The sequence below is a fragment of the Spermophilus citellus genome (assembly GCF_964194105.1).
Source record: "Spermophilus citellus genome assembly, chromosome: 12".
Lineage (NCBI taxonomy): Eukaryota > Metazoa > Chordata > Mammalia > Rodentia > Sciuridae > Spermophilus > Spermophilus citellus.
This window is the reverse complement of record NC_138198.1, coordinates 107,056,151-107,084,104: the sequence shown is the minus strand read 5'-3', so window position 1 is coordinate 107,084,104 and position 27,954 is coordinate 107,056,151. Positions and strand designations below refer to the sequence as shown.

General features: G+C 38.2%; 1 protein-coding gene across 1 annotated transcript; it reads right to left on the bottom strand.

The window, feature by feature from the left end:
* Positions 1-719: 719 nt before the first annotated feature.
* Positions 720-17,517, bottom strand: SKA1 (spindle and kinetochore associated complex subunit 1). The gene is made up of 7 exons (XM_081263229.1): positions 17,299-17,517; positions 16,624-16,722; positions 12,294-12,418; positions 10,439-10,536; positions 7,414-7,560; positions 2,095-2,264; positions 720-1,349 (listed from the first exon to the last, which is right to left on the bottom strand). Exons 2-7 carry the CDS (start codon positions 16,709-16,711, stop codon positions 1,201-1,203), a joined length of 777 nt encoding a protein of 258 aa, XP_081119355.1. The 5' UTR covers positions 16,712-16,722; positions 17,299-17,517; the 3' UTR covers positions 720-1,200.
* Positions 17,518-27,954: the final 10,437 nt, after the last annotated feature.

Genomic DNA, 27,954 nt, shown 5'->3' with positions numbered 1-27,954 from the left:
ATTATAAAGGGTATTATAATGGTTACAGATAAGCAGCCAATTGAAGAGGTACACAGAGTGACTTCCAGAAGGGCCTCAAGCACAGAAGCTTCTGTCCTTGTACAGGTGGGGTGCAACACCTCCTGGCATATCAATGTGTTTACCTACCTGGAAACTCTTCGAAGTCCACAGTTTAAAAATGTTTATGACTTCATAAAGTTGGCATGATTGATCACTAACACTATTTCCAGGCCTTCTCCCCTCCCTGGGGATAGCTGGGGAGCTAAAAGTTGCAGCCATCTAGTCATTGTGACCAGACCCCATCCACTGCTGTCCAGGAGCCCACCAAGAATTGTCTTGTTATAACAAAAAAATGCACCTTTTTTTTAAACATATATTTTTTAGTTGAAGATGGGTACAATACCTCTCGTTTATTTATTTTTATATGGTGCTGAAGATTGAACACAGTGCCTCACACTTGCTATGCAAGTGTTCTACCAATGAGCTACAACCCCAGCCCCCTCAAAAGGCTCCTGTTGCAAGGAAATTCAAAGGGATTTAAGAGCCCTGTGTCAGGAACTGAGGCCAAAGACCAGTGAGTACAAAAGATGTATCCCTATCCCTCAGGACATTACAAGGGTTTTAGGAGCTCTGAACAAAAAACCAAGGATGAATAACAAATATAAATTTATTACATCATGACATTACATTATCTTAATATACTTTCATTACAGGCTGAAGTCTACAGACTGGGTTATACTGAATACATTTTAGGTGAGCTGGTCCCTAAGGACATGTGGAAAAGCACAATAATCAGATAAGCCACCTTCAAATCCACTTCTAGGAAGTCACCTGGAGGCTGAAATGCCTTTGATGGAATTTGACATGAATGACATTTAGTTTCAAAGGGCCTGGGTATCCTTGACCTCATCTTCTTGATTTTTTCTTGCAATATCACATCTATACCCATTTCACGGCGTCTAGCACAAAACTAGACATGAGCAAGTTTAGTCCATGATGTGCCTAGTAGAGAGGCTTATGTGGTAGGTGATTAAATATTTGCTGAAAAGAAGTGACCTTTAAAATATACATACTTTATCCAAAAAGATCTTGTTTCTATAAGAAACAAATTGAAAATGAAAAGCTAAAGAAATTATATATAAGAAAATCATAGAACTAGCTTCTATACCCTACTGTTTAATTCCAAAGCTTACAAGGGTCTCAGGTTATGACATAACGGGTAAGTCCTCCCCCTCGGACCTCTGATAGCCTCCGGCAGTGTCGCAAGATATTCAGGATCACGTGAAATCTCTTGTCAGTTTTCAAAGTTGTGAATTCCTTTATGTCAGCTTCCACTATAAAATACTGTCCTGAAAATAAAAATGTTAGTGCTAACTTTTATGAAGACAACTTTTAAGATGAGTCTTTAAGGCATTAAAGTTTGAATATAAATGACATTAGTCATTCTTACTGTCATTATCCAATCAAAGTGAGAAAATTATATTCTTGCTAAACTAATTATTCTTACTAAAATTGCATATTTCAGTACGGTGACCCTGCTTATTAGATTACCAGCTGCCTGATGGTATCTCTTGAACAATTCACTTATCGAGAGGCATTATATGGTGGTGGCTAACAGAATGGAGTAGCCTTACCATTCAAGCAGATGACCTAGGATAAGTTAAACTCTCATCTGCAAAATGATATAGCGATGTGTGAGGATCAGACTTCAGCACATTCTCTGGCACAGGGTAAGTGCTATATAAGCAGGACCAACTGGTATCATTACAATTCTAATTCTCAAAACTTTGGGTATAGTTTCAAAACAGACTCTAAAGCAGTGTTCCTCAGCATTAGCCATGTTGGGCTCGGTTCTATGCTTTGTAGGGTGTTTGAGCAGCACTCCTAGCTCCTATCCACTAGAGGCCAGGAGCACCCTTTATCCAGCTGCTACCACTAAAAATGTCTCCAGCATGACAAATGTTGTTAGCTGGAAAACTGCCCTGGTTGAGATTTAACCATCTAGATTTAGAATTTTCTAGAATCACCTTTGCTGCTCATAATTAATCAGATTCCCAACAGTTGACAGGTACATGCATATGCATATCATTTTACCTTTAGTGTCCTTTGTTTCTTCATTAATAAATCTTTGATAGAGATTTCTGGCCACAGAATTCATAGATGATTTTGGTTGATGTACAATCTTGTATTTACTAACTACTGCTTTGTTGATTTCTTTAATAACATCATTGATTTGACAATAGGTCAAGCGGGATTTCATGTACCTGTAAAAAAATATATTTTCAAATTACTTTCTTTGAAAAATACAAATTTGTACTGTAGCAAAATATCCTTTATATATATTTTTTAATTTTCTTAGTTATTGATGGACATTTATTTTATTTATTATTATGTGGTGCTGAGAATTGAACCCAATGCCTCACACATGCTAGGCAAGCGCTCTACTATTGAGTTACAATTTCGGCCCAAATATCCTTTATATTTTTTTAAAAAGCCCTTTTAAAAACAATTTATATCAACTCTCAAATAGACCAGACACATCTCAACAGCTGAAAAAGTAAACTGAGGTGGCAATATACCAGTGCCTAGCTTCCCTAATTCATATCTGGATGCATTAATCAATTTCTATTCTCTACCTATACAATATTTACACCCAAAATAAGCAAATTCTAATTTAAATGAACTAACTAACCACAAGATGTATTTATTTAGGCATTTAAAAATGTATGCAAAGAAAAATTTCAATGTTGAGAAAGTATACAACCCATAGCATCATTTTCTGAAAACAGTATGTGTTCAGTGTGTGTGTGTGGGGGGGGGGGGGGGCGGAAGGGAAGATGAGGTTAAAAAGGCCACAGGAAAGAAGATGACAGTGACAAAGAAGAACTGCTAGGGAGGGGACATAAAGAATAAGAGGCTTCCGAATTTCAGCACAAAAGCAGTCTGTAGCCATGCTCCTTTCTACTGGCTACCTCAAAGTCCTTCAAAGAATTGTTTCTTCCATGTTTGTCTGTCCTGTTACCAAGGATTCAGAATATAAAAATCAGAAACTCTCAACTCTGAGGGTTCTGGACACACCAAAACCAAAACTCAATCATCTGCCTCATTCTCCCCTCAACAAGCTGTTGCTTTGTGTTTCTTGCCCGAATCCTCTGTGGGCAATGAAATTCGGGGTTCCTCTGCAAGTAACAAGCTGGCTCTGAAATAAAGTTAAGAAAGAGAAAAACAGCAAAGAAACCACAGGACACAGGAAATAATGTTAGAAAGTGGGGATGGGACGGCTCTTCAACCTTAGGGGTCGAGCTTCCACACTGGAAAGAGAGAACAAAAGCCCATTTGCTTTATTTATATGTGGGAAGCATCAAAGGTTTTTCATTGGATGTTCTTTTGCCAAATAAGGTAGGAGGTGGGCTGTCCATTTTCCAATGGATTACACCCCACTCTGCAGCTATGAGAGTGGTCTCCCTAGCAAAGCAAAGACAGAGGTCACATGCATTGTGCAATCCATTGAGTGGGAGGAGTCACAAAATAATCTGCAATGCCAAACCTAAATCTTCCTGGCTCAAGGCCAAGTGAAGATGCACAAATAAGCTCAAATAATTTACGGGTGGTATCCCATGGTGAGTTCATCATGTTGAACTCTGTCAAAGAGTTTCTACTCAAGGTGGCAGTTTTCCATCAAAAGTTTTTTAGTATTGGGCTCGGGTTGTGGCTCAGTGGTAGAGCTCTTGCCTAACTTGATTCAATTCTTAGCACCACATATAAATAAATAAAATAAAGGCCCATCAACAACAAATAAAAATATTTTTTTAAAAGTTCTTTAATATAAAAAAATAAAGGAATTTAAAAGAGAAAGCTCATATTTCCAAAAGCATTCATTTTCATTATTCCTCTTTTTCCCAAACTTCTGCAGCAGTTTTTTTCTAAACACAATTTCCAAACTCAATTCGAATACCATTGCTCTCCACAATGCACTTAGGAATTCCTCCAGGTCCTATTGATTATCACTTTATTTCCTCTGAATCCATCCCCCATCTTTTTTTTAAAATATTTTTATTTAGTTGTAGATGAACACAATATCTTTATTTATTTCTTTATTTTTATGTGGTGCTGAGGATCGAACCCAGGGCCTCACGCATGCAAGGCAAGCGCTTTACCACGGAGCTACAAGCCCAGCCCCATCCCCCATCTTTGCCAATGTTTTCCACTTTAAATCCACTCTCAGAATTAAATCTTTTAAATTAATAATTGAAAGTCAAGTGTTTGAAATACACTCTTCTTGATCATAATCTTTTAACATTGTGTCTCATTCATTAAATAATGAATTCCTACAAAATGAGTCCTCTACCATCACTGTTCTAATTTCCTTCACCCCTACACACAGCATTTTCTAAGAACTTCTTGTCCACTGCTCCTCATGGCCATTTGCTCTTCCCTGTAGCTCAGGTGATGACCAGCAATAACTACAAGCAAAACTGAACAGCATTAAAGTGTCAAACTGATTCTGTGGAAATAAAGTTGTCAGTAAAGGAAATGATGGAGTGACAAAACAAAAAAAGACTAAAGAGAAATGTCAGCCTCAATACTTGTCTCAAAATTGTAGCAGATATCTTTCAGGGACTACTTGGCAATAATTTTTAAGACAGTAGGTAATGCTAGCAAGGCTGAGACAAGATGGGTATTCTCATTTATACACTATTAATAGGAATAAAAATGGGGATGTAGAACTCTGATAGTAAAGAACTTTGAACTCCTCTCCTCTTTCCAGTCTTCTCAAGAACAAACTAAAACCATAACTCTTCTTCAGTCCATCAGAGAACTGAGGTTCTAGGGCAAAGCATTGGCTCCCAAACTGAAATCACAAGGAAATACAGAGAAATTCAGCTTCCTGGGAAGAGAAGCCACTGGAACTAGTAACTACAAGAATATTTTAACAGTAACTGATAAATCGCTAAGGTTCATTTTGAATTAGTTTGAAATCTAAAAAATCCTGGGGACCAGCTTAGGGAGCCCCCCATGCTCATTAGTTTTATCTCTAAGATAGCTTCCCCCTCCCAGCTTTTAATGGTGCAGTTCAAAGAAAAATTCTCTTTTAACGGCATGAGGGAAAACATAATCATTTTGAGATAGCTCAAAGAAAAATAACTATTGTGAATTATACCTAGAGCAGTTCTCTTCTCCAAAGGCCTGTCCTCAAGAGAAACTAACAGAGGTTTATGGGACCTAGAGGGAGGTAATCACAGAACTTTAGGTCCTCTAGCTAAGAAACCAGAGTCAGACCTTGGTCAAACCCACCGAAAAGCCTGAGAATTAACCACCAGATGATATAATGCTTCCTACTTTACCATAGTTTACCACCAGCCAACAAGGCCCCAATGTTAATAGTGGATCAAAATTGAGCAAGCTACAAGTCAGAATCTATTTAAGAAGGAGTTTCTAGGGGAATCCAAAGACAACAGGGAAGACAAACAATAGAAACTATAAGAAACTGAATACTCTATAGCAAATATTAACAGCCCAGCTCCTAAACACAGCAACAAAAACCCTCTTACTAGAAGCCTCAGTTCTTATTACCAGGTACGCTCCATGCAGCTTGCTTTTTTTGGGGGGTGGGGGGGTGGGGGGGCGAGGTGTGCTGGAGATTAAGCCTACCCTCTCAACAGAAAATTACAAGGCATAATAAAAAGATAAAAAGCATGGTCTGAAGAGACAAAGCAAGCATCAGAAGCAGACTCAGTAATAATAGATTTTGGAAGAATCAAACTGCTAATTGAAATAACTGTTTAATATTCTAAGGACTTTAATTTAAAAAGAACAAAATACAAGAACAGATGGGTAAAGTAAATAGAGAGAACTCCAGAATCAATACAAAATGCTAGATATTTAAAAACTCTAACAGAAATGAAGAAGTTTTTGATGGGCTCATCAGCAGACCGGACACAACTAAGCAAAGAATTAGTGAACTTGAAGATATGTCAATACAAACTTCTCAAACCATATTGCGGAGGGTGGGGGCAAGGGACAGAACAGAAAACCCAAGCACTGCGAGGCAACTACAAAATGTATGGCATATGGCAGACACACAATGGGACCACCAGAGAAGAAAAGATATGCAAAGAACTTTCACTCAACAATAAGAAAATAAACAACCCAATTAAAAGTTTTATATTAAAAAAAGGGAATCCTTAAATAAATTATAGGATGGTTACATAATGAAATATTACACAACTATTAAAATCCAAGTTTTCAGTGATAGTTAATGAAGAAAAAATTCCGGATAAAAAAAAAAGTAAATTATAGTTTAACTACATTGTAAAAACAATCAGAAATACCTGTTATGTGTGTGTAATAAAATAAAATCTAGAAAGAAATACCATGTCTTATCTGAGTGGTAGAATTACAAATGAGTTTTATTTTCTGACAATAAATATTTTCTAACTCTCTATATATTATTTGTAATAAAAGGAACAATAAATGTAACATAATATAAAACTTAGAAGTTACACAAGGGCTGGGGATGTGGCTCAAGTGGTAGCGCACTCGCCTGGCATGCGTGCGGCCCAGGTTCGATCCTCAGTACCACATACAAAGATGTTGTGTCTGCCGAAAACTAAAAAATAAATATTAAAAATATTCTCTCTCTCTCTTTAAAAAAAAAAAAAAAAAAAGGTTACACAAAACCCCAGAATTAGGAGAGTTTAAGAGCAGGGATTTCCATAATTACTTCCCCATTACTGCCATCTGTAACAAGCAAAGGAAACCTCGCTCTAGGGGAGGCATCTCGTCTTATTCATTCCTGTGTCTCCTCAGTGACAGAATATAGCACAGACTCAACAAGATGTGGTACAAGAGATAAATGGAAACCACACATGTACTCTGTTCTAATTCTCAAATCTACACACACACTCAATTTAAAACTACCACAAAACTGATATACTTAGGTAAATCTGTATCACAGAATGGTCCTAGAGAAGACATAAGCAAAATCTCTAAATGTCCATGAAAAGAGATTTTTACAGCTAAACAAAAAACCCTGATTTTGAGCATTTTCAACAAAACATTTCCTGCCTTTTCATAACACAATGCAAAAATATTTTAGATAAGACTAGGATTTGTACTCCACATATTACAACTAATATAATCAGGCCTTATGATCTAAATAATCATGTATGTTGATTATTCAAGAGTTAAACATTAAAATCTATCTTGGGCTGGGCACTGTAGTGCATGCCTGTAATCCCAGCAGCTTGGGAGGCTGAGACAGGAAGATCATGACTTCAAAGCCAGCTTCAGCAAAAAGCTAAGCAACTCAGTGAGACTCTCTCTAAATAACACACAAAATAGTGCTGGGAATGTGGATCAGTAGTTGAGTTCAATCCCCAGTACCAAAAAAAAAAAAAAAAAAAAACTTACGCAGGAACACCATTGAACTCCTCAGTAGTTATAAACAGCATTTCTTTAATACTATTAATACTTTTTTGTTCTTTGGGAGTCTTCTTTATGAGTACAGATTCCTCAACTTTGACTGGTCCATCAGGGTCAAGATCTGGCCCTTTAACCCTAAAAAATAGAGATGTACATATGAACAGGTAATTGTCAGAATTAAGCAGTATCCTGGAAATTTTTCCCAACTGAAAATAATCAATAAACACATGACTCATCCTGTTATAATAATTTTATAGCCAACATTTTTCCTATCCCTTCACTATTAAGATTAAATAGTGAAGGAAATGTTAAAAAAATTAGTCCCCAATTCTTCAATAATACAGCTATATTTACTCACATACCTGAAACATAGACTACATAGGATATATGCTAGACATCTCTTCCCAACTTCCATAGTTCTGAACTGCCAACATTACTCATCTTAGACCTCCATTTATTCTAATTCATCCTGTTGCTTGTGTCAGTTGTTGCCAGCAATGAGCACGGGTCACTATATTCAGTCTGCCTAAATTTATTTAATGAAAAGCCTGATGTAGCTCAAGAAAGACTGTAGCTTCTAGGCTGTATAACTGCCAGGGAAGGAACAAAACTCTGTGGCCATAGTGGCTTGACCACTACAAGAAAGAAAACACCAGGAAACAACAAATCCAACACAGAAGCAAGCATAGGGAATCCCCAAGACTACAGCTGAGCACCAGACAGAGAGCAATCAGGTGGGCCCAAATGGCTGTTGTGGGCTATTGAGATAAAGATGCCCAATGTGAAGATATCATCATCCTAATGTGAATGCTAATGTGAGACTCCACTGAGAAACTGCCTTACTTTTTCCTATACTTGCTTGTCTTCACCATATGCTAAGTAAGCGCCAGATTGCTCCTGAAAGCCCTGTTGTGTGTATCAGTCAACAACAATCATTTCAACCTACAGAAAGGTTCTGCTTGACCTACCCCCAGAGAATTTCAACCCTCAGTGAACTCCTGTTCTCCTGTCATATTCCTGCCAGATGTCTAAAGTCTGGCACATACTACAATCCTGAAGATATAGGGTGATGACTCTGTTCTCTAGTATTCTCTCATAACCTTGTCCACTAGTCTTCTCTTCTTGCAGTAAAATTCTCAGGCATGCTGATCACAACCAGAGACATTGAAGAGCTTTCATTCCTGGAGACCTTGAACCATCAACAGCACTATAACTCTTTTCCTAGTGGCAAGATTCACTGTTTGCCTTTCAGTTTTCCAAGTTTAAACAATATACTATTTGTGGAAACACACATGCAAAGGCAGGATTGTCCTCAAGGACAGGAAAGTGAGTACCTCTGTGACAGAGAGAGGGTCTGCATTAGGAGTATTTTTAAGGTATTGGTAATGTTCTGTTTCTTAAGTTGGCTAGTAGACACACAGATGTTTGTATCATTATTCTTCAATTTGTAAAAGTAATACTTTAATCACTTTTCTGTATATATGATACATTTCAAAACTTTTCTGTTTCTTTAATTGGGTCATGGAATGTTTTTATCTATTCAAAGTACTTTTTAGAAGTAAAATTTTGGTGGCAGAGAATAGAAGACGTGGGAAAGAAGAAATACTGGAAGAGAAAACACAGGACCTCCCAAATCTTAAAGTCAAAAGATGATGGAAGATCTTATACAGTCAGGCAGTAAGAATAAGGAAAAGGATGGACAGATAAAACCCCAGAGAGGCAGAATGGACCAGTGATGGCTACAAGACAGTGAGGCAAAGTAAGGATGCCAAGTCCCTGCTACTTGATGGGAGGACAGGACCAGCAGGTTGGGTGACGAGTAGTAAGACAATTGGTGAGTTCTTCCCTAGACTTGCAAAGTTCGAAGAGAAAATATTTCCTTCATTAGATTCCCAGTAGGCCACGAAATCACTAGAACTAAGATGTGTCATGACTGGAGCTGGACATTTGTGAGCTTTAACAATAGGGTTAGGTAAGCAAGAGTAAATAGCTTCAGGAGACACTTGTAATTTATGGAATGGCAGAGGGAAAGCAAGCAGCCAGGTCAGTATGGGATGACAGCTAAGGAACCAACCACAGTCAGTGCAGAAGCAGCATCTCTAAAGGGGTAGACAATGCAGGACCTGGAAAGCAGAACCAGGGCTAGAGGGACTTCAACCTCTCTGTGACCTGCAAGCCATCAGTTTCATAAGAATGGTGGTAAAGAAGAGCTAGGCACTAGGACTCCTGGGAGAAAGGACAGCAAAACAGGAGCGGGGAAAGAGCTAAGTCGAGTGTTTCTTTAGCTATTTTTCAGAAGAGAAATTTATCAAGTTTATTCTTACTCTAAAGCGGTCCAGGGATAATATGCCTGCAGAGGATACTTGGCAATGTCTGAAGACCATCATTGCCACAACTGGGTATGGAGGAGGGATGCACCTGGCATCCAGAGGGTAGAAATCAGGGATGCTACTGAATACCCTAATCTCACAACAAGGAACTACCTGCCTAAACAGCAATGGGGCTGAGGCTGAGAAATTGTTCTAAGAGAAAGAACGAGTGAGAAGAGAGCCTCGGGAGCCTGCCCCTCAGAAGCCTGCCCCACAGAAGCCTGCCTCATGTCTCTTAGCCATCACTGTCCATTCTGCCTCTCTGAGGTTTTGTCTGCCCTTCTTCCCTTGTTCTCACTGCCTGACTCTTGAGTAGGATCTTCCATCATCTTCTGTCTTTATAATTTGGGAGGGCCTGTGTTTTGTCTTCTATTATTTCTCCTTTCCCATCTCTCCAGTTCAATGCCACCAATATTTTATTTCAAAAACGCACTTCAAGTAGGGAAAAATATTCCTCAGAGATGCAGGATAAGAAAACTGGTGAAAATAGGAGGACATATAGTTTCTACTACACATGACAAAAAAAAAAAATGGATGACAACCAACAAAATAACAAGTACATGATAGAGAAAATGGCTCTGAGATATTTGTTTTCATGGGTTTAAATCCAGATAGCAAGAAAAAATAATTATAAGTATACTTACGAGCTCTTGGTTTCGTTTACTTGAGGCAAATGGGAAGGAATATTTTCTTTGAGATGTACCACATCTTTATAGTCTTCTTCAAGAGACTCACAGAGTTCCTAAAAATTTTAAATGCTCATTAACTTCCTTCCTGTGTGTTATAAGATATTATAAAGACAAAAAAAAAACCTATGAACCATAATCACAGTGATTGTGAGGTTTGAGGATACAGAATGAAAGGGGGAAAAAAAATCACTGGGTACAGCAATATTAAAAAAAAAAAAAAAAAAAAAAAAAAAAAACCTTAGGGGCTGTGGTTATAGCTCAGTGATGAACCACCAAGCTTGCACAGGTATGAGGCCCTAGGTTTGATGCCCGAAACCACAGAGGAAAAAAATAAATAATAAACAAGAGTTTTGGCTTCTAGAGCTTTTTGGACAGTGATATAATAATATTGTTCCCTACTAGACTTCATCAGAGAAAAATCACTATAACTACATTACAAAGCAAGATTGAGATTTAAGTCTTTCCAACACTTTAACCTTGGGAAGCAACTAAGAAATAGATGAAAGACTGATCTTTTTTTCATTCTGATAAACTGCTTTTGCTAACTTAACCTGCATTCCCCAGTGTTACATATATGACAGTACCAAGTGACAATGCCTACACAAATGACAACTACGAAATGCTGCTTGGAATGATTTCATGTGATCATGCATACATTCCAGCTTAATGAATATCTCTACTAGATCATAACTGAATTTTAAAAAATCTTTAACTGCTGCTAGAATTTGAGGAAATGAAATTATGCAAACTTTAATGAGAATACTCTGTACCTATTAGATTCCTATTATCTGGCTCCCAATCATAATGTAAACAGAAATTCCAAATATCCTTCAGTTCTCATTTGAACATTCTCTAGGTTTACCACAAATCCTGGGCGTTCTTAGATAGAATAGAGTTGAAATAGTGATACTGCTTCAATTTTGAATTTATGACATCTTTTCTTTTGAAGAGTTAAATGATGCTCATAGACACTAATTTCATGTGGACTAATAATGTGTGTTTGTGTATATATATATGTGTGTGTATATATATATATATATATATATATATACACACACACACATACATACATATACATATATAGATAGATATGATTATACCCATTCCTATAGCTGAAAAGTCTTTACATAAGGATTACAAGTCTGACAGGGACCAGAGGCCAGGTTGTTCAGCCCCATTGAACACATCAATGGCCCTAAAAACACCAAGAGGTAATTACTGTACAGACTGAGTATTTTTTCATTAGGAAGTATACAGTACCTTTATTAGCTGAAGTCAATTAGAAGTCTTATTTAGAACAAAATGTACATATAAGTGAGGCTCAAATTTTCCTTTACTGAAGAACCCTTATATTACATTTTACAAAAATGTAGAAATACAGAAATTAAAAAAAAGGCTAATAAATAACCCAGTATTATTTTTTAAATGCAGATCCTGAGATCTCAAGAGGTAAAGTGGCTTTCTTGGTATGGCAGAGGGTGCCAAAGGCAGCCATTGTGAGAACCCACATCTTCTCACCTGAGGAAGGTATTCTTCACACATCACTCTCCCAGGGGACCATTTGCTTACATTAAACCTACCAAGAATTATTTCTTCTTTTTAGTAAAGTTCAATTCCACTGGCATGAAGAAATAGCTGTGCTCAGAATCCTTTATACTAGGATCATAAAATACAAACAGCACTTCACACCATTAATAATATACAAAGCTAAGAACATTATAAACTTAAAGAATGTTTCCAGATTAGCTGGTAATTATGGAGTTTGTATTTGTTGCCTTTTTACTTTGTTTCTTCATTAGGAAAATAGTACCTTGAGTGAAGTGTTGGTTTGTTCCTGATGCTGAATTTCCAATTCAAATTTATTTAGAAGTTCATTTACTACAATGATCTCATCTTCTATTTGATTTAATATTGACTTCAAGGTAGGTTCCTGGCCTGTTATAAACAAAGATAAAGTCGAAAACAAAGTATATGTAAAAACAATAGCATTCAATAACCATGCAAACTCTTGGGGCAGATAGCTTTGCCTTGGAACCATTGGAGGTGCTTCATGCCGGGGACCTGTTTCCTAGAGACTCTACAGATGTCATTTCTAAGCATGGGAGAGAAGTAGGGGAAAGGCACATACAAGGAATCCTCTGAGGCTTTTGTTTTTAGCAAATTCCTTCATGATAATAAACACCTACAAATATTAGATAAAATAAACACCCCTCTACCTGCTTCACTGAGCCTTCTTAACAATAAGATAAATTCCCAAAGGTTCCAAGGTGAAGAGGGATCCACAGACGCGCTTCGTAGTGCACATGAACTGATGCTGCAGCAGCTCTGACCTAGGGAGTGTGGAGGGAAGCTGGAGGAGACTGTCAACATCATCAAGTGGATGCATTTCACTTTAAGGAGGATAGGATCCAAGGCTTTGTGGCTTCAAAATACAGGTGGTTGGAAATTAGTATCTCAAAGGAGGCCAGGACCTCTGTTCAAAGGATATATCTTCAGTGAAAGTTCAATCCCCAAATTCTAATCACAAGCTCGTGTTTTCAATTAGTCCTCTGGTATGTGTGTGTGTGTGGGGGGGGGGGGGTTGAGAGGATTTCTCTATGGGAATTTGTAATATAGGCCTGGGATTCATATTTACACTATCTAAAAAGTTAGAACAAATGAAAAATTTTTTTAAAAAAGAGTAATACTGTGAATTGAGATGTGTACTTGGCTATAACACACATTTGTCATTTCTTCAACAAACTTTTCATCAATTCCTTTCTGAATTATATTTGTGTTATTTGAGTCAAAAATTGACTTTAACCTTAAGACAGAATAAAAATATAATTTTTCTGTGTTTAAAGTAAAAAAAAAAAAAAGTCCTAAAAGAGACAGTGACATAAAAAGTCATGGGCTAGTGATAACTCCAGGGTGCAGAGAAGAAACACACACAAGAAATGTATAAAGCAGCAAGTTTTCATATTCCCAGTTCCACCTCCTAGTGCCTCTCTCTAGCTTCATAAATATGAGAATGGGAAAACCAGAATCCCTTCCTCCTTAGAAACAGAAGAAGTAATTAAAAAAAAAAAAAAAAAGAATGAAGGGCAGAACAAAAGCACAAAAGAAAACCTACAGTCATAATTAAACCTCTCTGTCTTCATTTCCAGCAACAAAGCAATGAAAAACATAAATAGAAGCATATTTTGGCCATACTTGTAGATTATAAAGGCAGTAGACTGAAAAGGCTAGAGTCCCCAAACTTGAAAACAGAGACACCAGTACCTAGGCCTATGGTCACTATGAAAGTATATAGAAGACAGACTAAGTACTGTGTCTGGAACCTAGTAAAACACTCAGTGAATGCTAACTGCCTTTCATCATCATAATAAGAAGCAGTATATTATTCCATCTAATTGAGCGACGCTAATTGGCTTTGACACTCAGCTCCTAACAATTAAAACAAATTAATAAGAGTTGTGGAGTATCAGGAGTCCGCTGTTCTTGCGATCTGTTTCTAGACTCCCTCTCCTAGGCTCAGGAGCCCTTGGTTTCTGTGCTACGCAGGTGCTGAAAGAACCATAGGGAGAACATGGAGCACTCAGAAAGCCAGGAAATGATACCCCATTGTTACAGCAGCTTTAAAAAAAAAATGTCATTTTTCTACTTCTCAGCAGTGGAAACTTTCAGTTATCATTGTCTAATTGGACATGTCTTGTTAAAGATTCTCTTTTTAGTTCTACAGGTCTATCTATTCATAACAATATGAGGTGTGCATTGATTTCTCTGAGTTTATAACATATAGCAATGTTTGGCATAATGATCTTTTGGTCAGTGATGGACTTTATGCATAATGATAGCTACATTATAAAGCATAGGCATGTAGTAATTTAAAATGTGTCAGCGCACAGCATGATATTTGCAAAAATGACAAAATCACTTTTGAGTGCATATCTTTGAATGTATGCCCATCATTTAATGAGGGACCTTTGTACACATATACATACAAGTACAGATATAATTAATAAACACTTATGTCTCAAGTCTTTCAATTTTATTTCTTACTAAAGCACCAACATTTGACATTACTGACACACTGAGCATTAGTTCATTTTGAATATCTTTTAATTTTGTTCTTTTACTTAGAATTTTCTATACTCTCCTTTTTATAAAATTTGCTTTTTTCAAACTATGGAGATTTTGATGATTAATTAATGAATTTTAGGCTTTACAATAACCAACATAAGTAATAAATCCATTACTCTAAATAAAATGTTTTCTAGTACCCATATAAAATTCTTTTCTCCTCTTCTTTGTCACGTTTTTATTTTTATTTTTTTATTTTTTATAGTAGATGGACACAATACCTCTATTTTATTTTTTTTGTGGTGTTAAGGATCAAACCAGTGCCTCAAACATGCTAGGCAAGCGCTCTACCAACTGAGCTACAGCCCCATCTTGCTATCACATTTTAAAATAAAATTTGACCATTTTTAAGGTTAAAAAAAAAAGTTCTAAAATTTCTACTGAGAATAATTTCAGAGAGTAAAAACAAATTGGATACAATATCTCTTCCTTGTGCACTGATATCTCAAATAACTTTTAGGCATCTAAATTTTTAGGGTCTTTTTTTACTGATTTGTAGCAATATAATCAATTGAGTAAATTCATTCCTTTTGATAGTAGTCAGCTAATAGGTTATAGTAGCCAAAATGGCAGATAAACTACCTGGCTTTAATAAATAGGCTATGAAAACAAATTATTCTCCCCATCTACAAAATAACAATTGCCCAGTACATAGTAATCTGTTTAACAGGCCTGACTGCTTCAGATTGGCCTCTGCTTTGGTGGCCAGTTGAATCTAACTTTACAGATCTCCAAATTATATCTCTTAATTCAACTGTAATCATGCCTACAGAAAAATAATCAAAACAAGGCAACTTATTAAAAATCCAAAAATCATTTTTAACCCCCCATCCAAAAAAAAAAAAAAATTGGCATAGAAGTAGAAAGGATTCTACACTGGAAATCAAGATTCAAATCATGATTCAAATGTCATTCCAACTGAGTACTCATGAGCTGGGGAACTGGGCAAGCCACTGGACTTCTGAGAGTCTCCGTTTCCTAATGTGTGAAATGATGGGGGTTGCTACACTGAGTACACAGTGCCTATAGCTTTTCTAGAGTATGTGAACCATAACTAAAATGGAGGAAGGAACTTTATTAGAAGTTCTCAATAGTGATTGAGAATATAGTTCTTGGGAGGGTATGTGTAAATCAAAAGAGCATAAACATGGTAATTTCATATTTGAAAATAGCTCTAAACTATAAATTCATAACACAAACTACACTAAAAGTTCATCATAATCTTCCCAGTAGATGGAATTCCATCTATCAATAAATTTTTTTTAAATTTTTTTTGAGTTGTTGATAGACCTTTATTTATTTATTTATATGCAGTGCTGAGAATCAAACCCAGTGCCTCACACATGCCAAGCAAGTGCACTATGGCTCAGCCCCAGCCCCAGCCCTTATCAATAAATCTTTAACACTTCTAAACAGGGCTGTGGAAAACCTTTTTTTTTTTTTTTTTAACATTTTCGACTTGACAAGGGTCATCTGTTTCTTTGAACTTTCATTACATCATCCTTTCCCAGCATGTCAAGATATTTTCAAAGATGGTTATAACTTCCAATTTATACATATAAAAAATTCATTTTTAATGAGCTGTTTCTGTGATATAAAGGAATAAGCTTTCTACAAAGCAGGCAGGGAGATGGTTTATGGACTGAGTCCATCTCTGAATCTTCCACTTCAGTTGTTCCCCCCCCACACCCCTTTTCTTTTAGCATATATATTAAGGTTGAGAACCATGGATGCCACATACATTTCAAATCTTACTAGTGGTGTGTACACACACACACACACACACACACACACACACACCAGAAAACTATAAGTAATGAAGTTAATGAATATTTAGCTCATCGGCACAAGTATCCTCTGCAATATTCAACAAAGTGATGTAGTGTTTTAAAAATCACTATTCAAAATCTAAAATTACCTTACATACATTCACTTAATCAGTCATAAGATATCATTTAAAGAGGAACAATAATCACAATGCATTTTGTACATGGAAAGTCAGTGAATCTTTTACTTACCAAGGTTTCTTAATGACAGAGTTTTTTTAATATTGCCAATCTTTTCATTAACATAAGAGCATAATTGTTCCAGATCTGTGGAAGCCATCCTTTAAGTCTCTGAATAAAAAATATATAAACACATTTTTTTAGAAAAAGAAAAGCTAGACAAATTTGTTATTTTCAGAATCCAAGAATAGTAAATATGAGTAAATCAATGTTCCTTGAAAGGAAAGTATAAAACTCAAGAAAAATTCCTTTCAATTCTACAAAATTCAGTTTCTAACCAAAGCACAGTACTGACGAGTCTTAGAGCCACCCTTCTGCAGTCAACGGATTCCAAAACAGGGTACAGGGGATAACCTGGGTCATTTCCTTAAGAATTCAGTTAAGACCAAAACATTTTTTCCACATAAGCCAACATTGATACTTTCTTTTAAAATGCAAAATATATATGCATTTTTTAAAAATCAACGGAATTTCAAAATGGGCCCAAAGAAGCATTGGGGTGGGCGGGGTGGGGCCTTCACTGTTTGAGTTTGGTAATGAGGCGGAGAAAGGGAAAATAACTGTTTCTAGTCACTCCCAGCATAAGTGAGAAGGGGCCGCTCCAAACAAAGTAACCACTCAAACTAAACCAAGCCAAGGACTCTCCAACCGGTGCTCCGCCCCACCAGGCGCTGCCCGCGTCCCCACCTGCCAAGCGGTGCTTCCGAGGTGAGAGACCCCCCCAACACCAGACTCCGACCTCTTGCGGGTAGGGGAGCAAAGGGCCCACTGGCCGCTGGGTAGCAAGCTGTAGATATTCCAGTCTCGGTGGGAAACCCGGATCGCGGGAAACAGCTCCAGGTACGCAATTCAAACGACCCGCGGGGCCCAGCGTTGCGCAGGCGCACATACGCGTTCTCAGAGCAGGCTAGGCGGCTGAGGCGCGTTTGGGTGTCTTTGGGGCGGGGGCGGGGAAGGGGGCGTGGCCGGGCCGGGGCGGGGCGGGAGGAAGCGGGGCCTAGTTGGCCCCAGAAGATCCCGCGTGATCTCTGTCACTCACTTAGACCTAAGCCCCGCCCTGCCAGGGTATAAGCGCTCCAGAAAAAAACGAAACCCGCGGTTCACGAAATTAGCTGAGCGGAGGGCAATCACCAGGGGCAACTTTTACAAAGTCAATGTTTAGGGAACGAATCAGTAAAATCAGACACTTGGAAGGTGAGGCCCAAGCCTTAGTATGTTTTAAAATACCCCACATTATTCTCAAAGCAGCCAAAATTGCGAGCTAACAGGCAGACTGTGGGACTTATGGCTTCTTAAGGGGAAATATCTAAAACTAAAGTTTGGTTTTGTTATGGGGAGCTGCTTTAGAAAATACTCTTATGTCCTAATTCAAACCAAAGAGAGCTTTATTTACCTGGCCAAGAACTGTCTCCCACCCATAGAGACTGAAGCTCTGTGGGAGAAAAGCAACTTCCTGGCCTGTGTCTTGGGAATTTAAGGACAAAAACTATAGCTTAGGGACTTTTCTTAGCGTCATGCAAGCAAGCCAGTCAAGAGCATTGTAATGTTGTGAACAACCAATAAAAAATTAAAAAAAAAAAAAAGACAGCAATTAGCACAACAACTCAAGACAATCGCATCTTGGATTTGAGCAGGTGTTAGACAACCTTATCTTGAGTTCCAGCAGGTGGTTAGCCAGGTGAGAATCTACTTCAAAGTCTTGGGTCACCAAGACCACCATATCCTTCCTGGGTTGATTACATTTTGTGGGGTACGAAGTACATAAAACAATATATTATAAGAAAACAACTTTCATTTCAGTTTCTCAGAAACAGCTCTTGTAATAGATTTTTTTTAATAGAAGGCAGCAAAATGGAGTCTGATTGTATTTATCACTTCACACCACAACAGTTAAAGCATCCCAGGGTGGTAGATCCACAGTCATCATGTACCTGGGTACCTTTATCCTTTGGCTCCGCCATCCCACATTCTGGCCTTCAATTGGCTGTGGTACAAGAGGGTCTTTCCAGTCTCTGTGTTCAAGTCTTGTCTCAGGCAGAAGGAGACAGAGGTAAGGGTGATAGGCTCACCCACCAGCAGAGCCAGCACCTTTGAAGATTTTTCCTGCAAGCTGCATCCAATGACTTCTATCTGATTTTCACTAGTCACTAACATCTGTGAGGGGAAAAGTCTTTTAAATTTTTTTTTTTAAATTGCCTTCAAAATATTAAAGAACTTATATACTGGGTAGGTGAAGGACTTCTAAACATATCACCTCAAAACAAATACTCTGGCATATGGATTATTTTGTTAAAGGCACCTAAAGCCATTAAATACAAGAAAGGCACACTGGCCTTTTTTTCTCCCTGAAGGCAGGAGATGAAATTCCCATGTGAAAGATGACCTCACTGTACCAAGAGGAAAGAGACATTTTTATCACCAGAGATGGGAAGTTAAGGCTGACAGAAACTGTGAAATATACACAAGTAAATCTTTTTAACCCTTATATTCCTAGTCACTTCTCTACAATTAACTAGTCTAGCGCAACCTCTTGTCACATGTTCCCAATTTACTATTCTTTGCCCAGTCTAGTATGTAAGCATTCAGGTCTAACTACTTCTCTGGGTGTTCATTTTCCTGTGAGGGCTCCTGGGTACATGTAAAAAAAAAATGTATTAAAATGTGTAAACTTTTTTTTTTTTATATCAGTGCCAATCGGAGTCTTTAGGATAGTGGAAGAAAATGTTACCTCCCTTCCATAGGCAAATAGGCCATTTATAATTTTTTTATTATTTTTTACATACATGACAATAGTGGAGTGCATTACATTTATAATTTTTTTGCATTACAATTCTTAATACACCTTTGTACCACGATTTATCAAATCTCTGTTTGTATATATGGTATGAAAAAACACTTTTTAGGATTCTGGGAAGATGATGGAGTAAAAAACACCAGAATATGTCTTCCAGCCTAGACTAGAGATAAATTAGTAAAATCTGACTGATCTAACAGTTTTGTAATTCTGGAGCCTTCAGAAGGCTTGAAACTTGCAAGGGAAGCCTTAGATGATAAATTACATAATTTTATCAATTAAAGCTATTATCAGGGGCTGGGGATGTGGCTCAAGTGGTAGCGCCCTCGCCTGGCATGCCTGCGGCCCGGGTTCGATCCTCAGCACCACATACAAACAAAGATGTTGTGTCCGCTGAGAACTAAAAAATAATAAATATTAAAAAGAATTCTCTCTCTCTCTCTCTCTCTCTCTCTCTCTCTCTCTCTCTCTCTCTCCCCCCCCCCTTCTCGCACTCTCTCTTTAAAAAAAAAAAAAAGAAAGAAACAGTGGCCTGAAAGGCAGGATAATGAAAATTGAGTCTAAGAAATAGAAAAAAAGAAGAAAAGTGAACAGAGTCTAAGGGGCATGCGGTGCACTATCAAGTCAACCAACTTATGCACTGTGGGAGTCCAGAAGGAGCAGAGAGGAAGGGGCTCAATAATGGGAGAAGTAATGGCCACACACTTCCCCAAATTTATGAGACATGATTATAAACACCCCAAAATCTCAACGAACTCTAAGTTAAAAATCAGAGATACCTGCAACAAAACATAAGATAATCGAATTTTCAAAAGATAAAGAGAGAATCTTGAAAGCAATAATAGAGAAGTGACTTGTCATATACAAGTAATTCTCAATAAAATTGTCAGCCGATTTCCTCAGTGCACTAGCATTGGGAATATTTGGATCACAGGAGCACAGCCTTCATAAATGGATTAACATTTTTTTACAAGATCAAGTTCTCACTCTTGGGAGACTGAATTAGTTACTATGAGAATGTGTTGTACAAAGTAAAGCTACCCTTCAGCTTGCCCTGGGCCAGCTTGCCCTTCTGTTTTTTGCTTTCTGCCGTTAGTTGAAGCAGCATGAGTCCATCATTGACTTTAGCCCTCGACCAGCACCCACTTCATGAATGAAAGTTCAAAACATGAGAAACCGCTAGGGAGTTTTGAATTAAAGAGACAAGACTCTAATTACCTTTAAACCAGCTCCAGGATGGCTCCTCCTAGCTCCAGCCTCCAGCCAGCCACCTATTGTGGTATCGAGGTTTACTGAAGAGGAGAGAGAGAGCGAGAGAGCGAGAACAAGCCAGGGAGTTGACTTTTATTGGGGAATAAAAAATTCTGGAGAAAATCCCATCCAATGAAGATTAAAGGGGGCAGCATCCCAAGGTCAGAGGCGACGATTGGGTCTTCGGGGCAGTGGTCAGACATGCCTCCACATGGACAAGCCCTCGGATCTGAGAAGGGTGGGGAAAGCTCTGGACATAAGATGTGCCTAAGTGCCTCTCGCCTAGCCAGGGAGCTAACTCAAATCACGTGCAAGGATGGCCTCCCACAATTGACACCATGCTCTTGGAATTCCCAACCTCCAGAACCACCAGCCCAAACAAACCCCTTTTCTTTATAAATCATCAGGTCACAGGTATTTTGTTATAGCAATAGAAAATAGACTAAGATATGAAGTATCCATAAAAATCCCTGAGCCACAGGATTCAGAGATCTTCTACACTGCTGAATATGTGGAGGTCCTTGGAGGATTGTGGGGAGTTGGGGAGGATTGTGAAGAAGACATAAACATTTCATGCCATTTCCTCCATACTTTTTCATATACCTCTTTCACTTGGCTGTATATCTGTATCCCTTGTAATGTATTTTAAAATTAAATGTCAAGTATTTCCCTGAGTTCTGTGAGCCTTACTTCACATCAGATACAAAAATTAACTCAAAATGGATCAAAGACCTAAACCTAAGATCTAAAATTATAAAATTCTTTGGAGAAAATGTGGGCAAACATTTCATGACATTGAATTTTGCAATGATTTATTGAATATGACATCAAAGGCACAGGCAACAAAAGAAAAAAATAGGTAAATTGGACTTCATGAAAAACATTTAAAGTTGTAAAGATAACATCAGCATAGTAAAAAGGCAACCCACAGAGTGGGAGAAAATATTTACAAGTTGTCTCTCTGATAAGGTGTTAATATCCAGAATACATAGATAACTCTAAAACCCAACAACAAAAACTCAAAAAACCTGATTTAAAAATGGCCAAAAGTGGCCAATGAGGAAGTGAAAAGACTCTTGACTAATCATTAAGGAAATACACATCAAAACCACAAAAAAAAAGCTGGGCCTGGTGGCATGACCCAGCTATTCAGGAAGCTGAGTTGGTGGATCACTTGAGGCCAAGAGGTCAAGACCAACTTGAGCTGTAAAGGTAAAATTTCTAAGCTGATTCTAAGCTGCAAAAGTCTGAGTTAAAGTGTAAAAGACTAGGGCATTGTAAAGCTTCTAGATTACAAGGCCTGGGCTAAAAGGTAAAAGCCTATTGTTACAATTCCTCTGCTATCTCCGGAACCTGTAAGTTGTTAGGACAATGCGGGAGCTGCTCAGTAAATATCTCCATTGATTCCCTGGTTGTTTAATAGCTAAGGGCTCCGGGTAACATGGCACGTAGGCATCCAGGCCCCAGAACCAATCAGTTTGAATGTGTACCCCACTTAGAAGTGACCAATCACCCCTGCCCAAACTGTTCCCGCCAATGAATGGACTAATCATGTATCAGAATTGTTGTTCAATTTTCCCGAGCCTCATGATGATTTGTTCTGATGTATGCAAAGCCCACCGCCCTCTCCAAAAAGTGTACTTAAGCTCTGCTTGACCTCTGCTCTGGGCTCTGGGCTGCTCTCCCTTCTTGAGTGAGCACAGAGCCCTAGCGCGCTGGAACGGATCCCTAATAAATCCCCCTTGCCATTGCATGGAGCTAGTCTCGTGTGGTCTCTTTCTCCGACGCTTCGCCGGACCCTTACAGAGCGATGTAGCAAGACCACATCTTACAGTCACAATGAGGCACCAGCTCACACCCATTTTTATGGCTACTATTGGAAAAAAGAAAAACAGAAAATAGCAGTGTTGGCAAGAATGTGTAAAAATTGGAATCTTTGTGTGTACTTTGATAGGAATTAAAATGGTACAACCATTGTAGAAAACAGTACAGTGGGGCTGGGGATGTGGCTCAAGCGGTAGCGCATTCGCCTGGCATGCGCGGGACGCTGGGTTTGATCCTCAACACCACATAAAAATAAAATAAAAGTATTGTGTCCACCTAAAACTAAAAAACAAATATTTTAAAAAATTATAACAGTATGGTGGTTCTTCAAAAAAATTAAAAATAGAGTTACCATTTGTCCATCAATTCTGCTTCTTGGTGTTTTAATGGGGGAATTTTTTAATAACTTTATTTTATTTACATGGTACTGAGGATGGAACCCAGTGCCTCACACATGCTAGGCAAGCGTTCTACCACTGAGCTACAGCCCCAGCCCCAAGAAAAAAAGATTTTGAAGAGACACGTATGCACTCAAAACAGCACTATTCATAATAGCTTAAATATGGAAGCAACCCAAATGTCCATCAACAGATGAATGGATAAACAAAATATAGCATATACATACCATGGGAGATTATTCAGCTTTTTTAAAGGAAGGTAATTCTGACATACGCTATAACATGGATGAATTGGTCACAAGAAAAAATACTGTATGATTCCACTCATACGAGATTTTTAGATTAGTAAAAAAAAAAAAAAAATCATAGAGACAGAAAATTGGTGATTGCCAAAGCTGTGAAAAGTGAGAATGGGAAGTTATTGTTTAGTGTAAATAGAATTTCAGTTTTACAAGATGAAAATAATTATGGAGATGAATGGTGGTAATGAATGTACAACATTATGAATTCATTATGAATTGCTACTTAAAATGGTTAAGATAGTAAATATTATGTGCTTTCTATTTTAACATGACAAAAAGGTGGGAAAACTTTTTATTGTGAAAACTTCCAAACATACAAAGGAGAAATATAACTCCATGCTCAAACCTTACCCAACTTCAACCATTACTAACTTATTCATTCATATCCCCTTCCCTCCTGCCCCTTATCTACCAGAATATTTTGAAGCAAGTCTCAAACATTATATCTTTTTATTCAGAAACATAGTCATATTTATATCTAAAGATAAAAATCCTTTTAAAATTGCTGCTAATATTATCAAATAAATATTTTAAAATTATTACTGAATTAAAAATATCCAATTTTTTTCATATTATAAAAGTATCTATTTTTTAAAAAAAGGTTTGTTTGCATCAGAAATCAAACAAGGTTTACACACTGTATTTGGTTGATACATTTTAAAAGTCTTTTAGTCTATATGCACCTGCTTATTTTGAACTAAACTCCTCTAGCAGGACAAAGCCTATCTTTGTAGGACAAAATATGAGACTACAAAGTAACACAGTAACAAAAATTTACCCTGCTGCCTCAAGGACAGACATTATCAGATTATTTCCCATGAGAAAATAAAGACGAACACATAAGACACTAAATACCTGAAGGGAGAAAAATGTGGAAGGGATACAGAAATGAGCAATTGGACCTCATAGCCTATGTCATATGTCTTTCTAGGGCTGTTTCGTCAGGACTCTTTCAATTACAATGACAGAAATTCAATCCAAATTGATACAAGCAAGACAAAATAATTCTTGTCTTTTAGAACTGGTGTGATGTGTGTGTGTGTGTGTATGACTGGTCTTAGATACTCAAATATAATATTAGGCAGCCCACTCCATCTCTCCATTCTGCATTCCTCCATATTGGCTCCATTGCCAGACAGGTTCTTCCTCAGGATGACCTCTGGTTCCTCCCAACTTACATTCTTATAGGTTAGCAATTCTCACTTTCCTAAATGTGCAAAAGTGCCAGAACTGCATTTCATTGGCCTGATCTGAGTCATTGGCTTACTCCTCAGACAATCAGTCCATTTAGAGGGATGGAATGATCTGACTGGACAGATGCCCCAGAGCTGGAAACCAAGTCAGGCACACCCAAAACATGAGGGCTGAGGCAGTTTCTCAAATGAAAATCCAGGTTATTTTATGAGGTCACAGGGGTAAACGAAAGGATGCAGTGGGTGTATGGGCCCAGCGAACGTCAGAGGAAGAGACCACCAAGAGACCAACTCATGCAACCGCAGAAGGGGGTTTATTGAGAATCCAGCATGCTGGGGCTCCACACTCACTCAAGAAGGGAGAGCAGCCCAGAGCCCCGAGCAGGGGTTGAGCAGTGCTTAAGTACACTTTTTTAGGGAGGGCAGGGACTTTGCATACATCAGAGCAAATCATCATGAGGCACGGGAAAATCAAACAATTCCCAAACATGATTAGTCCATTCATTGGTGGGAACAGGTCGGGTGGGAGTGATAGGTCAGTCCTAAGAAGGGGGGTACATTCAGGGGGTACATTCAAACTGATTGGTTTGGGCCCTGAATGCCTATGTGCCAAACTGCACAGGGTCCAGGTTATTTAACAACTAAATGGTCAGTACCAGGCATTGTCTTAACTGCCTCAGGAATTTCAGGTTCTGTGTGCAGTTCAGAAACTTTACAATACCTAGTCCTTTACATTTTAACTCAGGCTTTGCAGCTTAGAAACTTTACCCTTTCTTGGGGATGTATTGAAGGCAGGTAAAAAAACAAAAACCAAACCCTGTACATTTTATTGGTTATGATCAATGTGAAAGGGTAAAGTTTCTAAGCTGCAAAGCCTGAGTTAAAATGTAAAAGACCAGGCATCGTAAAGTTCCTCTGCTACATCCAGAACCTGAAATTCCTGAGATAGTTAAGACAACGCCCTACTGGCCATTTAGCCTAGGGCCCTGTGCAGTTTGTCACGTAAGCATACAGGGCCCGAACCAATCAGTTTGAATGTGTACCCCGCTTAGGAGTGACCAATCACCCCCGCCTGACCTGTTCCCGCCAATGAATGTGCTAATCATAGATGAGAATTGTTGTTCAATTTTCCCGAGCCTCATGCTGATTTGTTCTGATGTATTCAAAGCCCCCGCCCTCCCCAAAAAGTGTACTTAAGCACTGCTTAGCCTCTGCTCTGGGCTCTGGGCTGCTCTCACTTCTTGAGTGAGCCTAGAGCCTCAGCGCCCCCGCTGAATTGGATCCTCAATAAATCCCCTTCTGCATTTGCATAAGTCAGTCTCTTGGTGGTCTCTTTCTCCGACTTGACTTTTCACTGGACCCTTACAAATGTACATGTAAGTCATGAATGAAAGCAAGATGGTAAGGAACAGCAAAAGTCATGAGAACTTTAGTATTCAGGAAAAAGAATCAACAATAGCATCAGAGAACCCTTGCAGAGCTTATTCTAAACCAGGCCTTCCAACACCTTGATTGCAGCCTTCTTACCTCCACAATGGTGAAAAAATTTCTATTAAGTTACTCAGTTTTTGGTACTTTGTTATAGCATTCCCTGGACTCATTTGTTTTACTAATTATCTCTGCCTGGTAATGGATGGAACTTTTCTATGCATTGAGGAGATAAATGATCTTGATCTCTAAAGGAAAATTTTGCCGCAGTCTGGCTGGGCACAAATAACCGAGCCGCCACAAAGCCTAGTAGGTTCAAACAGCAACTCTTTATTCCCCAACTATCTTCCCGAACACCACCCCCCCACCCCCCAGAACTCCACTGGGAACTCCAAAGTAGCAACCAAGGCAGATTCCCAGAGCCACCCTACTCCCTACTCCGGGGGCAGGGTCCATATACAACTCAATCAATCCAGCATCACAGCAATTATATATAGCTTAACTCAAATCATCATCTCAATGGTTCAATGGTTTGCTGGCATCACCTTTCAACCATTCCCTCTGGCAATATGTCAGGCATCATTCTGACTCGGCTGTGGCTCTCAACAAAATTTTGTTGTGTTCAATACATTTTGTTTAAGAAATGGGTGAGACTAAAAAAGAAGAGAGACCAATAGAGTACAAAAAGGGAATTGAGAGGGAGGGAGTAAGAGAGGGTAAGAAGAAGTACTGGGGAACAGATTATGCTATGTTCACATATAAATATACCACAATTAATTAATATATATATATATACACACACACACACACACACACACATACATATAAACATACATGTATAAATAATGTACTAATTAAAATAATAATAGTAGATCAATAGGGTAGAGTAAGTGGATCAGGGAGAGAGGGGGGCAGGAAAGGGAAGATACTGGGGGATGAAACTAACCAAACTATGTGCATATACAAATATGGTACAATAAATTCCACTATTATATATAATTATAATGCACCAATAAAAAAAATAAAAGAATGGGTAAGGATATTCACTTAATCTCTTTGTAGTTTCTTAAGCTACAAGTGGAGAAGCTGTGTTCCTTGATGATGTCAAAGAACAGGATAATACTTTTAAATGGAATGCCTTATCTATATTTGGTATCAAGAAGACCTCAACCAAAAATCAAAATCTACCTAGACCACTAGGTAGATTTGCCGTCCCCTTCGAGCTTGATAAAACAGATTTGTGCTATTTTGCAATGCTGAATGGAAGGTTCATTTGCCAGCCACCACAAGATGGCAGGGCAGTGTCGTTCTTCTCAAGGGCACCAGCGAAACAAAATGCAGGCAGGAACCCCACCACATGCTCCAAAAGGTTATGAAGTTAAACTTCACTTCCCCCCTTTCCCCGCCACTCCTTCTTGCTTTTTCTGATTTAGAAGTACTATGAGTCTTTAATAGAAAAGCAAAACACCACAGAAACGTATAAAGAATAAATTCAAAACACATAATTCTACCTGTCGGAAATACCCTGGTCCTGCTCCTGTGGATAAAATGTCAATGTGTGGACCATTCCCAGTATTCTCTGTCAGCGTCATCTCTTCTCTGTCATCTCCTTCAGTGACGTAACTCCTGCACAAGGTGACACAGAACATTCACCAATATCAATGATACTCTGAGCCTTAAAGCACATCTCATAAATTGAATAGACTAGGAATTATACAAAGTGAGCACAATACAATTAAACTGAAAATAACAGAAAAACAAGAAATCTCTAAATTCTTGGAGATTAAACAATACACTTCTAAATAACACTTTAGTCAAATAGGAGGTCTAAGCAGAAAATAAAAAAATATTTTGAGCTAAAAGTCATGGATTAAAATGCTCGGTTGAGTAAAACAGAGGGGGAAACTACTAGTAATAATTCTCACCCTGCTGACTGTTGTTGTACATTCCTGTAATCCCAATTATTTAGGAGAATGAGGCAGGAGATCGAAAGTTGGAGGCCAGTCAGGGAAATGTTGTAAAAATTTTGTAAAAATGTCAAAATGGGGATGTAGCTTAGTGGTAAAGTGTCCCTGGATTCAATCCCCAATACAGCAAAATAACAACAACAACAAATCTACAACAAAAACTCTCATCTATATGGAGAGCAAGTT

Bases quoted from the DNA above. Each gene is read 5' to 3' on its own strand.
- SKA1 (XM_081263229.1), bottom strand. From the start codon at position 16,711: ATGGCTTCCACAGATCTGGAACAATTATGCTCTTATGTTAATGAAAAG. The intron at 7,561-10,438 runs GTAAGTATACTT...TCTATTTTTTAG, and splicing joins GTAAACGAAACCAAGAGCTC to GGTTAAAGGGCCAGATCTTG. The intron at 1,350-2,094 runs GTAAAATGATAT...TTTTATTTTCAG, and splicing joins AGAAACAAAGGACACTAAAG to GACAGTATTTTATAGTGGAA.